The sequence below is a fragment of the Antechinus flavipes genome, chromosome 5, assembly GCF_016432865.1.
Source record: "Antechinus flavipes isolate AdamAnt ecotype Samford, QLD, Australia chromosome 5, AdamAnt_v2, whole genome shotgun sequence".
NCBI classification, from domain to species: Eukaryota; Metazoa; Chordata; class Mammalia; order Dasyuromorphia; family Dasyuridae; genus Antechinus; species Antechinus flavipes.
In genome coordinates, this window is record NC_067402.1 from 231363130 (window position 1) to 231375687 (window position 12558).

General features: G+C 44.2%; 1 protein-coding gene across 5 annotated transcripts in view; it reads left to right on the forward strand.

Moving 5' to 3' along the window:
• The window catches only part of HDAC7 (histone deacetylase 7), a 45809-nt gene that overhangs the window by 25924 nt on the left and 7327 nt on the right, over nt 1-12558 (forward strand). For 4 of the 5 annotated variants that reach the window (XM_051961115.1, XM_051961112.1, XM_051961114.1 and 1 more), the window contains 14 exons: nt 462-577; nt 776-901; nt 1196-1287; nt 1488-1598; nt 1801-1981; nt 2319-2512; nt 2798-2956; nt 4177-4399; nt 7343-7476; nt 7617-7737; nt 8101-8150; nt 9953-10060; nt 11446-11501; nt 11765-11852. In XM_051961115.1, coding sequence (XP_051817075.1) covers nt 462-577; nt 776-901; nt 1196-1287; nt 1488-1598; nt 1801-1981; nt 2319-2512; nt 2798-2956; nt 4177-4399; nt 7343-7476; nt 7617-7737; nt 8101-8150; nt 9953-10060; nt 11446-11501; nt 11765-11852 — 1759 coding nt within the window. The remainder of the gene's footprint in view (nt 1-461; nt 578-775; nt 902-1195; nt 1288-1487; nt 1599-1800; nt 1982-2318; nt 2513-2797; nt 2957-4176; nt 4400-7342; nt 7477-7616; nt 7738-8100; nt 8151-9952; nt 10061-11445; nt 11502-11764; nt 11853-12558) is intronic. The other variant, XM_051961116.1, reaches the window with a different exon arrangement.

The following is a 12558-nucleotide window of genomic DNA, read 5'->3' on the forward strand; positions in this document are numbered from 1 at the left end:
TGTAACCTTGAACAGCTTTTTTCCACTGGGTCTCAGTTTCCTCATGTGTCAAATGATTACTTGGTTTAAATGATATCTGGGTTCTTTTCTAGCCTTAAATACTATGGTCCTATGAAATGACACAAAAAATTACTAAAACTCATTGATGTCCTTCTGGGATAATAAAAGCTAATATTTATATAGTGGGTCAGACACTGTGCTAAGCACTGTACAACTATTATTCTATTTGACCATCACAACAACTGGGAGATAGGTTCTATTAGTTATCCTCATTTTATGGATGTAGAAACTAAGTGACTCAACCAGATGTGAATTCAGGTTTTCCTAACACACAGCCCAGCTCTAGCTATCTGCCTCAAAAACTGTAGCCTTGGTACCTAGATAGATTTAATTACATGAAAGGCTGCGCCAGACATTAGGGTCCCAGCTCTTGTGGAATAGTTTGAACATCTTCTCCACAGAACCCTGGGGTCTCTAGAAACAGAAGGAACACCCTCCACCATGCTGAACAGTTTCCTGCCCATGGTCCCCAGCTTGCTCAGTGACTCTCCAGAACACTTTCCCCTTCGTAAGACAGGTGAGTTGGGGAGACAAGGGGAGGGGAAGGGGAGAGGGGACAGAGGTGGAGGGGACTGTGAGAGAAAATATGGGAAAAATTAACTCATATCAGGGGATATAAGGACAGATCTGAGAGGGAAGAAAACATGAGGGGAGGGACACCCCTTGGAGGGTCAGTGGCAGGGAGGCAGGGAGGTGACTCTAGTACTCTCTACAGTCTCAGAGCCCAACCTGAAGCTACGTTACAAGCCCAAGAAGTCTTTGGAGCTGAGGAAGAATCCACTGCTCCGCAAAGAGAGTGCTCCTCCCAGCCTTCGTCGACGTCCAACCGAGCCCCTTGGGGGTGAGGGGGATTTAGGGAAGAGAGGGGGACCTTTCCAAACAGGCCAGGCACCAGGGTCAAAGTTCCATGTGGGTAGCAGTGGGAGGTGATAACTGACTTCAAAGAAAGGGCAGTTTGATTAAGCAAATGAATTCTATTTGCTGGACTAACTTTGGGGTTGGGGCTCCGCAGAGAATGATGAATGAAAAATCTGTTCTTGGAGAGGAAGAATGAGGGAAGAGAATGTTGAGGGCTTAGCAGAACTAGACCCTGTTCCTCATCTTTGTACATCTTTCCTTTTTCCCAATATTCCAGATTCATCCCCTAGCAGTAGCAGCACTCCTGTTTCAGGTTGCAGCTCCCCCAATGACAGTGAACATGGTCCTATACCTGCTGTGGGCTCAGAGGTAAATACCCCATCCTTATCAAATACTATTTGCCAAGCAATGCTCATGGGACCTAGGGAGGGCCACTGGAATACTTTCAAGCTTTTGGAACTCAACTTGGCACCCTTGGGAATTTAGGGTACAGATCCTAGAGAGAATGGTTTCATTTGGGAAAAAATCTAAGAGTTGTGTGTGACCTCTCCTCCTGCTTCCTATCGTAGGAACTTTTAGCCCAACGACTTCGACTCCAGGAAAGTTCACTTGCCCCATTTGCCTTGTCAACGGTGTCTACACTTCCCGAAATCACCCTGGGCCTGCCTGCCACCACTAGGGTAAGTGGCCAGGGTACTTCCTCTCTACTCCAAACCCCCAAGCCTCTTTCTAACTCTTACTTGGCATTTGTTTCTTCCTTCTTTCTTCATCTAAGTCTTTCCCTCATTCTACCTCCACCCAATCCAATCTTCTTTATTCTTACCCTATAACTCAGTTCTCCTTAGCTAGCCTCCTCCAGTTCACCCTCTGCTTCTTTCCCAGGCTGATGGTGACCGAAGGATTCATCCTGCTTTGGGGTCTCGGGGACCTGTTCTGGGGAGCCCGCATGGTCCCCTCTTCCTCCCCTCAGGCTTAGAATCCGAGGCAGGGAGTACTTTGGCATCCCACCTACAACCCATCCTCATCCTGGAGCCCTCAATATCTCATCCCCCACTGCTGACTGGTGAGGTCTCATCTTACTCCTGAGAAAGGTATTAGGGAGGAAGAGAATAGATTATAAGAGAACTGGTCCCTGTACCCAAATGTATATATAACAAATATATAGCAGAAGTGATTGGTTCTTTCCCAGAAAGACTGTCTTATAACTTTCCTGCCAACAGCCTTCTAAACCTCCTTGCTAAACCCCACCCCTCTATGCCCACATTTCCACCCCACCCCCCCCTTCTCCCTCCAGTGACTATGTCCTCCTCCTCCTCCTCCCTCCCTACCCAACTGCTTTGAGCTTCTGAGATGTTCTTCATGTTTGCCTTCCTTCTTCACCTAATTCTCATTCTCTGTAGTGCCTGGGATTGGGCCACTACCCTTCCATTTTGCCCAATCACTACTCTCCAGTGAACGGCTTTCAGGGTCAGGCCCTCACACGCCACTGAGCCGGACACGCTCAGAGCCCCTGCCCCCAAGCGCCACTGCTCCGCAGCCATCAAGCTCCCTGCAGCCCCGCCTGGATTGGCTAAAACAGCACTCACAGAGCAAGGTGAGGTGGGAAATGCGGTGGGGAGGGGAGGGAGGAGAAGTGGGATTCAGGGATGATAAGGTGCTAAGCTAGGTTACTATGAGTTGATGTAAAAGAGGAGGGAGAAGTTAAGAGAGAAAGGAGTTAAGACCAGGGTGGGCTGGTAGCAATTACTCTTAACTAGATAAGGTACATGGATTCCTAGGAGTCAGTGGCAGGGTAAACAGATCCGGTTTGCCCATGCCAGCTTACTTCCTACCCCCTGCTTCACTGCACTTAACAGCCCTTGCCATCTTTCCTCTTCAGAGGCCAACAAAATCAAGTGAGAAGCCTCGACTTCGACAGATACCTTCAGCAGAGGACCTAGAGACAAATGAGGCACTCATCCAAGGCCCAGAACACAGAGATCTTGGCCATGGGAAACCTGAAGTTGGTAGTGCTGCCTCCTCCCAGCAGCACCAGCAGGTAGACAGCTTCAACAGCCAGAGACTTCCATTTCTACAGAGTTCTCTGGGCAGGGGTTGGGGGCTTTAGGAGCACAGCAAGGACAGGAAGGAGATGGTACCATCAGAGCAGGAAGCAACTCCAGGGCACTAGTATCTTTCTTTCCTGCTTCACCACAATAGCTGCTTCACAGTGGCAGGAGCTCAACTGAATTCAAGTCACATACATACAACAAAAATGTTACAGCCTTCTTAAAATTAACAATTCATCACCACAAGAGGACAGGCAGTCTGAGTTTTGTCTCCAGAGAGATGTACTCTAAAGTCCATTCACATTCTCCCATCCAGTCTCTGTTGTGACCAGCAGCACACATTTTAGGGCAATTGGCAGGAGCTTAGGGTTTAAATCTGTGCCTATGGAAACCAGAGTTAATTTTTCCATGTGAACAGTGATCTTGGCCTCATTGATTCAGTATTCTAACTAGTTAGTTCTGTATTCTAAACTAACTAGCCAAAGATTAAATATACATTCACCCTTAAGTGAGGAACTGGGAAATCTTCATGCTTTTTCCAGAAGAAAAAGCTATGATCTGAGCAGGGTTACTATTTGAGAACACTGGAAAACCCAGTTTGGGTCCTGATTCTAGAGTATGAAGATCTGGGTCTTTGAGAGACAACAATAATTAAGCCAGGCCTTTTTGAAGTTAGGGAAACTCCAAAGGCATCAGTGGCAATGAGCAGTAGAATCCATAGGTAGGGCTTTCTAGGGAAATTACATTAAGTCAATTTAGTAGAAAGATGTCTGACTTTAGAGTTGGAAGATTGGGATTCAAATACTATTTCTCAAGTCATTGAATCTTCCTGGACCTCAGTATCCTCACCTATAGAAGAAGAAGGTTGGATTCCATAGCCTCCAAATTCCCTTCCAGCTTCAAAATCTATCATCTTATTAGCCTATGAAGTCTGGAACACAGGTGTCAAACTTAAGGGCTGGCAGATGCAGCAGGCAAAATTCCCAAGTGCACCCTGATCCAACCAGATTAAAATGTAATTGGGAAATGTATAACAAGATAAAAATACAATACAATATAGATAATGCTAATTTGAGGTTTTCTAGTCAATATGCAGCCAGCAGAAATTTGTTTCTATTTGAGTTTAAAACTACTGTGTAGGGACAAGAGCAGATAAGTAGTGTTTAGGGCTGGAGAAATCAAATTACTAAGAAGTTGTCTTCTCTTCCAGATACTCCTGTGGGAACAGCAGCAACGGTTGTTAGGTCGGCTTGCCAGGGGAAGTCTGGGGGACTCAGTGCTGTTGCCCTCTACCCAGAGTGGACATCGGCCCCTGTCCAGGGCTCAGTCCTCTCCAGCTGCTCCCATCTCCCTGCCAACTTCAGAACCACCTAACCAGACCTTAGTACTATCTTGCCCTGAAACTCCTGCCAGGACCCTGCCCTATACAACTGGTAAGACTGAGAGTGGGACCAGGGCAATTGTGTGTGTGTGTGTGTGTGTGTGTGTGTGTGTGTGTGTGTAGGTTAAGATGTGTCATAGATCCCTTTGGCACTCTGGTAAAACCTACAATTCCCTTCTCAGAACAATGTTTTTGAATGCATAAGACAAAATATATAGAGTTACAAGGGAAAACAATCATATTGAAATAGTTATCAAAATATTTAAGAAACAATATACCTCAAGTTAAGAACCTCTGCTCTTTATCCATTCTTGTACATAAATTCTTTGGGGGGGGGGGGGAGAAAAGGGGGGCTGGGGCAATTTGCATTAAGTGACTTGCCCAGTCACACAACTAGAACTTGTTTAGTGTCTGAGGCCAGATTTGAACTCAAGTCCTCCTGCTTTCAGGGCTGGTGCTCTATCCACTGCATCATCTAGCTGCCCCTGAACATGAATTCTGAAGCCCTGCTTCTCTAGTATGTAATGCCCAGGAAAGGTGCATTTGTCCAACTATGACATTCTGTGTTTAGTGTCCTACATCTAGGAATCCTTCCCTTCCTATCTATCTTCTTCTCTCGAGTTCTATGAGATACCTGAGAACACAAGTTTTCTATTTCCCTATCCATTCCACATCCTCTGAAGTATCCTCATATATTTAATTTCAACAACAAAAGTATCTTTTAAGAAACTATTATAGCCATACTTTTTGGCACTAAAAAAGCAAAGAAGAAACTTACAATCTACCAGAAGGAAAGAGGATGCTTTATTACAGAAATCAGTAAAACAATAGCTATAGTATGTGATGGATAGAGTAAAAGACAGACCCAATATGTTTTTTAACAACATTTTGCAGATGTAGAAAACTTTTCTATAGTCTGGTAGGGAAGAATAGTCAGAGGTGTCTTGAAAAAGAAAGCCAAACTCTAGAAGAAGAGGATTTCAGTAGGCAGAGCTGAGAAGGAAGTCTATATCTGTTCCCCTTCCTTCCCTGACAAGGGTTCGCAGTAAGCCAAAAGAAAAGGCTGGGCGGAAGGCAGTCTTTTCTCCTAGATCTGTTACTGTACCTATTTGCTTCTATCTGGAGACACAGTCTCAGATCTCTCCAGAGATTTGTTTGGGCCAAGCTACAGGGGAAATGGTTGGGAAAACAAGATGGTCAGTTCAATTTAACAGATGTTTATTAAATGTCTATTAAGTATACAAGATGCTAATGAAGCCAAGAGAACTTTTCCTGTGGAGTTATGTGTCCCTAAGGCCATATAGTGCAAATACAAAATATTTTTGTTCAGTTGTTTCCTACATTTCATAATTCCATTTAGGGTTTTCTTAGCAAAAATACCAGAGTGGTTTGCCATTTTCTTCTCCAGCCTATTTTACAGATGAGGAAGCAGGCAAACAAAGTTACATGATTTGCCCAGAATCACAAAACTAGTAAGTGGCTAAGGCCAGATTTAAACTCAGGGAGAGGAGTCTTCCTGTCTGTGGATGTAGCACCACCAACTGCCTTATAAATACAAAATAGAAACTGGAAAATACAAAGTGAAGTCAAAGCACAGAGAGCACTCAATACTGGGGAAGGAGTTCCCCTCTGAAAAGCTCCCATGTAGTAAACGTCTGAGTTATGCTTTGAAAGAAAGTAGAAATTCTAAGAGGCAGAAGGTAAGGAGGGTATCCTGAGCAAAGGGGACAGACAACCTGAGCTTTAACAATAGTGATGAGAGGGAGATAGAGAACAAAGAATAGGCCAAGTAGCTAAGTGTTGAGTCTGAGCTATGCCATAGACTTAAAAGGGGCCTTTATTCCATCCTCCAGCTTCTGAATCATTTAAAACTATCCAAGAATGGCCGTAGTCTCTCTTCGTTTCCTTTGTGTGTTGGTTCCTCCTCTCCTTGTTTCGATTTTTCCATTTCCCCTTCTTTTATTTTTTCTCCTATTTACTTCAATCCTCTCTTCTCCCTCCCTCTCTTCTGCTCTCCCTTGCCTCTTTCTCAGAAATGGTGATCAGGAAAATAATGGAGAACTATTTGAGTGTTTTATTACTCCACCTCAAATCTTGGTGCAGTGGCAGTGATGTAAAGAGTAAAAGAAGGTAGATAGATAGAAGGATAGATAGATAGATAGATAGATAGATAGATAGATAGATAGATAGATTTCTTATTTGCTGTTGGAATATCAATTTGCATTGTGGAATATCATTCAGTCATTCAGTCATGCCTAACTTTTTGTGTCCCTGAGGATAATTGCACATCATACTGTCCATGGAGTTTTCTTGACAAAGATACTGGAGTAGTTTCCCATTTCTTTCACCAGAGAAGTGATAAATAGAAAATGTCTAGGGCCAGAATCAGCTCTTCCTGAATCTCCAGACCTGGCACTCTATCCACTCAGCTATCACCAAACCACCATTTAGGCTTTCCAGATTCTAATCTCTAAACCTCTTTAGGACTGAGACATTCAGTGTTAGGATTATCCTATGAGACTATCATTTAATTTGCCTTGTGGCATGGACACAGACATATGCTAATTTGCATGTCTATAATTGTGTTTGAGTGTGATTTCTATGTGCATGCATGCTTGAACTGAGGTACATTGGTTTGTGTCATGGTGATTGTAGGTGTGTATAAGGAGGTTGTTGGGATGAGTACTCTGATCTTTGGGAGGATGTGTTGGGCTACAATCATGGGGGTGTGAATCTGTGAAACTACTTGGGAGGCTAGCAGAATACCAATGGTTGCAGTTGTGTATAGTTGTAAGGAGATATATCAGGATAAACACTGTCCTAATTGAGAATATTTGTAGAGAAGTACATTAGGTCCTATAAAAGGAAGCTGAGCTTTGACCAAGTAGTTGGTTGTATTAGGCTGTATTGGTATCTGAGAGTACTGAACATAGCTATAGTTCTGTGGGGCGATATCCCCACACAAAAAATATCTTGTTGCCTGGCACCCTGGCAGGGTTGGTCTATGATTCAGTGATGCTCAAACACCAGTGCTCCTGTGGGGACAACAGCAATCATCCTGAGCATGCAGGCCGAATCCAAAGTATCTGGTCACGGCTACAGGAACGGGGGCTACGGAGCCAGTGTGAGGTGAGGGATGGGGATGGGGGGGTGGGAGGAAAAGGGAATGGGGACAGAGGAGTGTGGAGGATGAGGAACAAGCAGAAGAGGGTAGACATGCAGCAGAAGTCAGGAGCTCAGCTGGGCTGTAACAACTTCTGTCTGCCCAGTGTCTCCGAGGCAGGAAGGCCTCATTGGAGGAGCTACAGTCAGTCCATGATGAGAGACATGTGCTGCTTTATGGCACCAACCCACTCAGCCGACTCAAACTAGACAATGGAAAGCTTGCGGGTAGGAAACCATGTCTAGTCTATCTTATCCTATAGCTTCTGCAAGCCTTTTCATCATTCCCAGCTCTAGCCTTTCCCCCATTTTGTTCCCTCTCTACTGCCTCCTGCCCCAAACCTATCCTTCACATCCTCTCAAATGTTCACCCTGAGCTTTCTACTGCCCCTTTTCAACTTGTCACCTAGCTTTGATGTCCTAGACTTTGCTCCTTTTCCATGCACTTACCCCAATCATCTTTTTTTTTTGGTCCTCTTTTCCTTTTGCTTCTCCACTCTTCACCTTTGCCTCATTCCTTCTATCCCTTTGCTATTGGGTAGAGAAGACTCATATGCCATAAAATTCTCTGTGTACCCACTCTCCCTGCAGGGATCCTGGCACAGAGGATGTTTGTGATGCTGCCTTGTGGTGGCGTTGGGGTAAGTGCTCCCTTGTAGCCCACTGAGTGAGCATTATACCTGTTGGCGACATTCCTGTTCTGCCAGCTTCCTTTTCCCTTTCTATATTCCCTAGTGCTTAAGTTCCCTACCTAGTTTGTATGTCAGAAAGAGCTTTCTAGGGCAGCTCTCACTAGTCCTCAGCCCCTTCTCCTTCCCTGCCATTGGCTAGAAGACTTGTTAGATTATAAGACTAGGGAGGATAACAATTTGTCTTTGATTCTTTTGGACCCTTCATACCACTGTTTAGTACATAATAAACATGTAAATCATTGTTGACTGAATAAATCAAGGGCCTGAAAAGCAGGACCAAGATCTGAATTTGTGACATCAGGGTCTCCCTTGTGCAAGAGCTATAGATTCCCCTCATCCCTATCCTGAAGTATAATTGGTGATCAGACCTAATTAATCAGGCTATTTACTAATATCAAACAAGTCTGGCTTTGCAGGCATAGGTTAGTGGCCCCACATCTTAGAGAGCAAAGCATCACTGTATCCATGGGATCCTTCCTTGCTCCACCATAATGGGTCTTTTCCATGCTGGATGTTCATATCTCATGCAGGCCCACCAGTTAGCTCCCCTCCCACATTAGTGAGAGGGTTGAATGCCCTAGTAGCCTTGGCTATAACTTGGAGTATGAAATTATAAAATTCAGGACCCGTATTTGGTCACAGGAAGGAGAACAGGAGGCTGCAAATGGTGGTACGACCACTTGGGAGCAGCTACTACCCTGTTTAAAACTTCCTATTTCCTGCCACTTTCTGGTTTTTCCAACTGTTGTTACTTCTGTTTTCTCTTCCCTTTTCCCTTTACCTTTACCTCTCTCTCTCTCTCTCTCTCTCTCTCTCTCTCTCTCTCTCTCTCTCTCTCGTTCTCTCTCTCTCTATCTCTCTTTCTCTCTCTCTCTCGTTCTCTCTCTCTCTTTTTCTCTCTCTTTCTCCTCTCCTCTCCTTCTTCTTCTTCTTCTTCTTCTTCTTCTTCTTCTTCTTCTTCTTCTTCTTCTTCTCCTTCTCCTTCTCCTTCTCCTTCTCCTTCTCCTTCTCCTTCTCTTCTCCTTCTCCTTCTCCTTCTCCTTCTCCTTCTCCTTCTCCTTCTCCTTCTCCTTCTCCTTCTCCTTCTCCTTCTCCTTCTCCTTCTCTCTCTCTCTCTCTCTCTCTCCAGCTTCTTATGACTCTTTCTTCCTTCCTTGTCTCTCTTGATCCACCTCGTCCCACTTCCCTTCCATTCCCTCCTGGCTCCTCCCTAGCCTTTGAGGGGAGCGGAACCATGGCCCAGGGGCTCGGTTGAGGGAGGCCTCCCAGCCCAGGCTAGGGCCCTGAGTGGAAGACAGTGGTGCAGACGGCCCCTCCAGCTTGGACCATCCCAAAGGGCCTGAGCAGGGTCAGCTGAGGTTTAAACCCCCAGCTTGACTAAAACCCTGAGCTCCACCCAGGTAATGCCATGTCCCTTTACCTGAATGGGGAGGCAGGGATAATATCAGTGGCAGGATGTGCCAGCCAATCTGGAACTAGTTCCAGTGACTTAAAAATGGGAAAGAAAAAGCACATGGGATTTGAGAGCCTCAACAGGCCTGACCCAGTCTGGACAGTGCAAGGCACTGACCTTCTTCAGCCGTGAGGGGTAGAACTGTCTACCCAGATCTTTGACCTTTGGCATTTTTGCCATGGAGTGGGCATTGCCCATCCTACTGCCTGCTTTGATCCCTGTCCTATGGGGGGCCCTTAAACCATTTCACTATTTGTAGAATCCTAGATGATATTGGCTGTGACTCTGGCCCCTACAGGTGGACACAGATACAATCTGGAATGAATTGCACTCCTCCAATGCAGCCCGTTGGGCTGCTGGAAGCGTAACTGACCTTGCCTTCAAGGTGGCTGCCCGAGAACTAAAGGTAAGAGGTGAAAGTAGAAGAGGATTAGAGAAGGTGGAAAACAGGATTACGATGTTTTAGAAATTCAGATCCAGCAGTTATCCTGTAATCTATCATGGGCTTGTGAGGATTTGTATTGGGGTAAGGACTGGGGGCAGGCAGATCCAATATTGGGTCTCAGCCCTAAGATACCTATTATTTAGGACATAGAAAAACTCAGAACTGTAAACTGGTAAGTTCAGTTATCTCTAAGGGAAGTCCTTATCTCAACCATCCAAAATATAATTGTTAACCAGCTGAGTAAACAGCTTAGCCCTCTCTGGGCAGGTTTCAATCTTGGCCTCAGTTCCTGTCTTTAAAAATGAGGATTGGATGAGGTCATCTCTCTAAGATCTTATCCAGCTCTAAGATCTTAGAAATTATTTAAGAGCCCTTTTCTGTATGTGATCCTTTGCTGGACACCAGAACTCAAAGAAGCTTTTGGATTCATGTATATTTATAAGTGATATTATAAACTTGCCACTCTACAGCATAGGTAGAGATTGGTTTCTTTCTAAACTTCATAATTGTATTCTCTTTCTTAAAACCTGCAATCCCTAATAAAAGAAGGTTATATATGTAATCTTTTAACAACATTAACCCTAATTTCCCTATACACAATTTGGAAAATGTACCCGTTTATTACTTTGTACCAAAGACTTTGTGCCTTTATCATTATGTAAAATATGTGACATTACTATATACACGCACATGCACATAACATACATTTGTGGCATTAGAAGGAAATCTAGGGGTATTAAAATGCATAAATTAAAGTCATCAGTATCCTTTGTTATACTCATCCCTCTTCTCCCTAACTCGCCTTCTCAATACCCCAACACACACACCTAGTATGTTTTGTACTTAAGGAGGCTACCTATCTGGCTTAATCCTAGTTCTGGTTCTCCAAAACACCATTATCTCTAAGCACTTAGAATCTAAGACAGATTGACCCAAAAAAATTAAAATGACAAAGTAAAATCAGCCAACCAAGGCTGGAAGCTCCTTAAAGGCAGAGCTTGTCTTGGTTTTATTTTTTTCCATGCCTTCTATATAATACTTAGCACATAGTAATTATTTAATAAATGCTTATTGGTTGATAGATGAAGTATTAATATCTAGGCCAAGTCACGGTAAGAGAGTTTATAGTGGGCATATAAATATAAGTGAAGCACTGAGGAGAAAAGTAGGACTGGGGAGACCATGACCATTCCTGACCTAATCAGGGCAGCCAAGAGAACAACCAGGAGTCTGGGCTTCAGGACCAGTCTGTATAAGAGAAGGGTAGGATGGTATCAGCCTATGAAGAAAGGTGTGAGACAGAAGTCTGGTTGGGTAATGCTAACACTAAATTTTTTTGTCCCCAGAATGGTTTTGCAGTAGTGCGGCCCCCAGGACACCATGCAGACCATTCAACTGCCATGTAAGGCCTGGGTGTAGGAGGTCTGGGAGGGAAAAGGGTAAGAAAGTTCCCAGAGAAGCAATAGGCTGATCTCTACAATATACACACAAATAAATGCCCCTTGAGAGATTTACCAAATGGAAGGCTTGCAAGCCATCCCTTGTCCCCAGTTTCCCTCTCCCTGTCTTCTTTAGAAGAGACAAATGGATAGGCTATACATGAGCCACATTGAGGGAGGGACCTAGGGAAAGATCAAACTGGTAGGAATACTTTCTTCTTCCCAGGGGGTTTTGCTTCTTCAACTCGGTGGCTATTGCAAGTCGGCAGCTACAGCAGCAGGGGAAGGTTAGCAAGATACTCATTGTGGACTGGGTAAGTCTGTTGCTTTCCTCTGGACGCAGTTCCTAAACATGGGGAGGCTCCAAAGCTGGGTTGACTGCAGCTGCCCTAATTTTTTTTCTACTGGCTGCAGCCTAAGAGAATGAGATATTAGTGCTAAAGAATGACATTATTGTTCCTCTAAAGCCTATTTCATGTGTCTTTTATACTTTTCTTCTCAGAGCTTAAACTCTTTTCTAGGATTTCATTATAGCTTCACTCTAGCACTGGAAAAGAATTAAAAAAAAAAAAAGTAAAGGAGATAGATATAAACAGTCAAATTGATGCCCAAGAAGGATATATTGACTTACTCAAGATTGATCAATCACAGACGATAAAGCCCTATCTGACATTCTTAGCCCATCAAGTGGTTTTTTTCTTTCTCCAGGTGTGATGTTAAGATTAGACAGTTTTCTTCTTTCAAAGTACTTTTTTCATAACTCCAGGAAGGATGTAGCACCAATACTCTTAGTCTCATTTTATAAATGGGGAAAGTGAGATTCAGAGAGGCTCAGAGAATTGTCAGTGTTCAGCAGAGCCAGAACTCAGTATTGGCTTTTTTGTCAGAAGTCCCTCCTGGAAAGTTGAGATGAATGGTACTGCTAAGCTCTACTTCTACACAAGAACTGACTGAGCTTAGGTTCAGTGGCAGAGGTTTAGCAGCAGTCATCTATAGGAAACTGACCAGTTCCAATCCTTT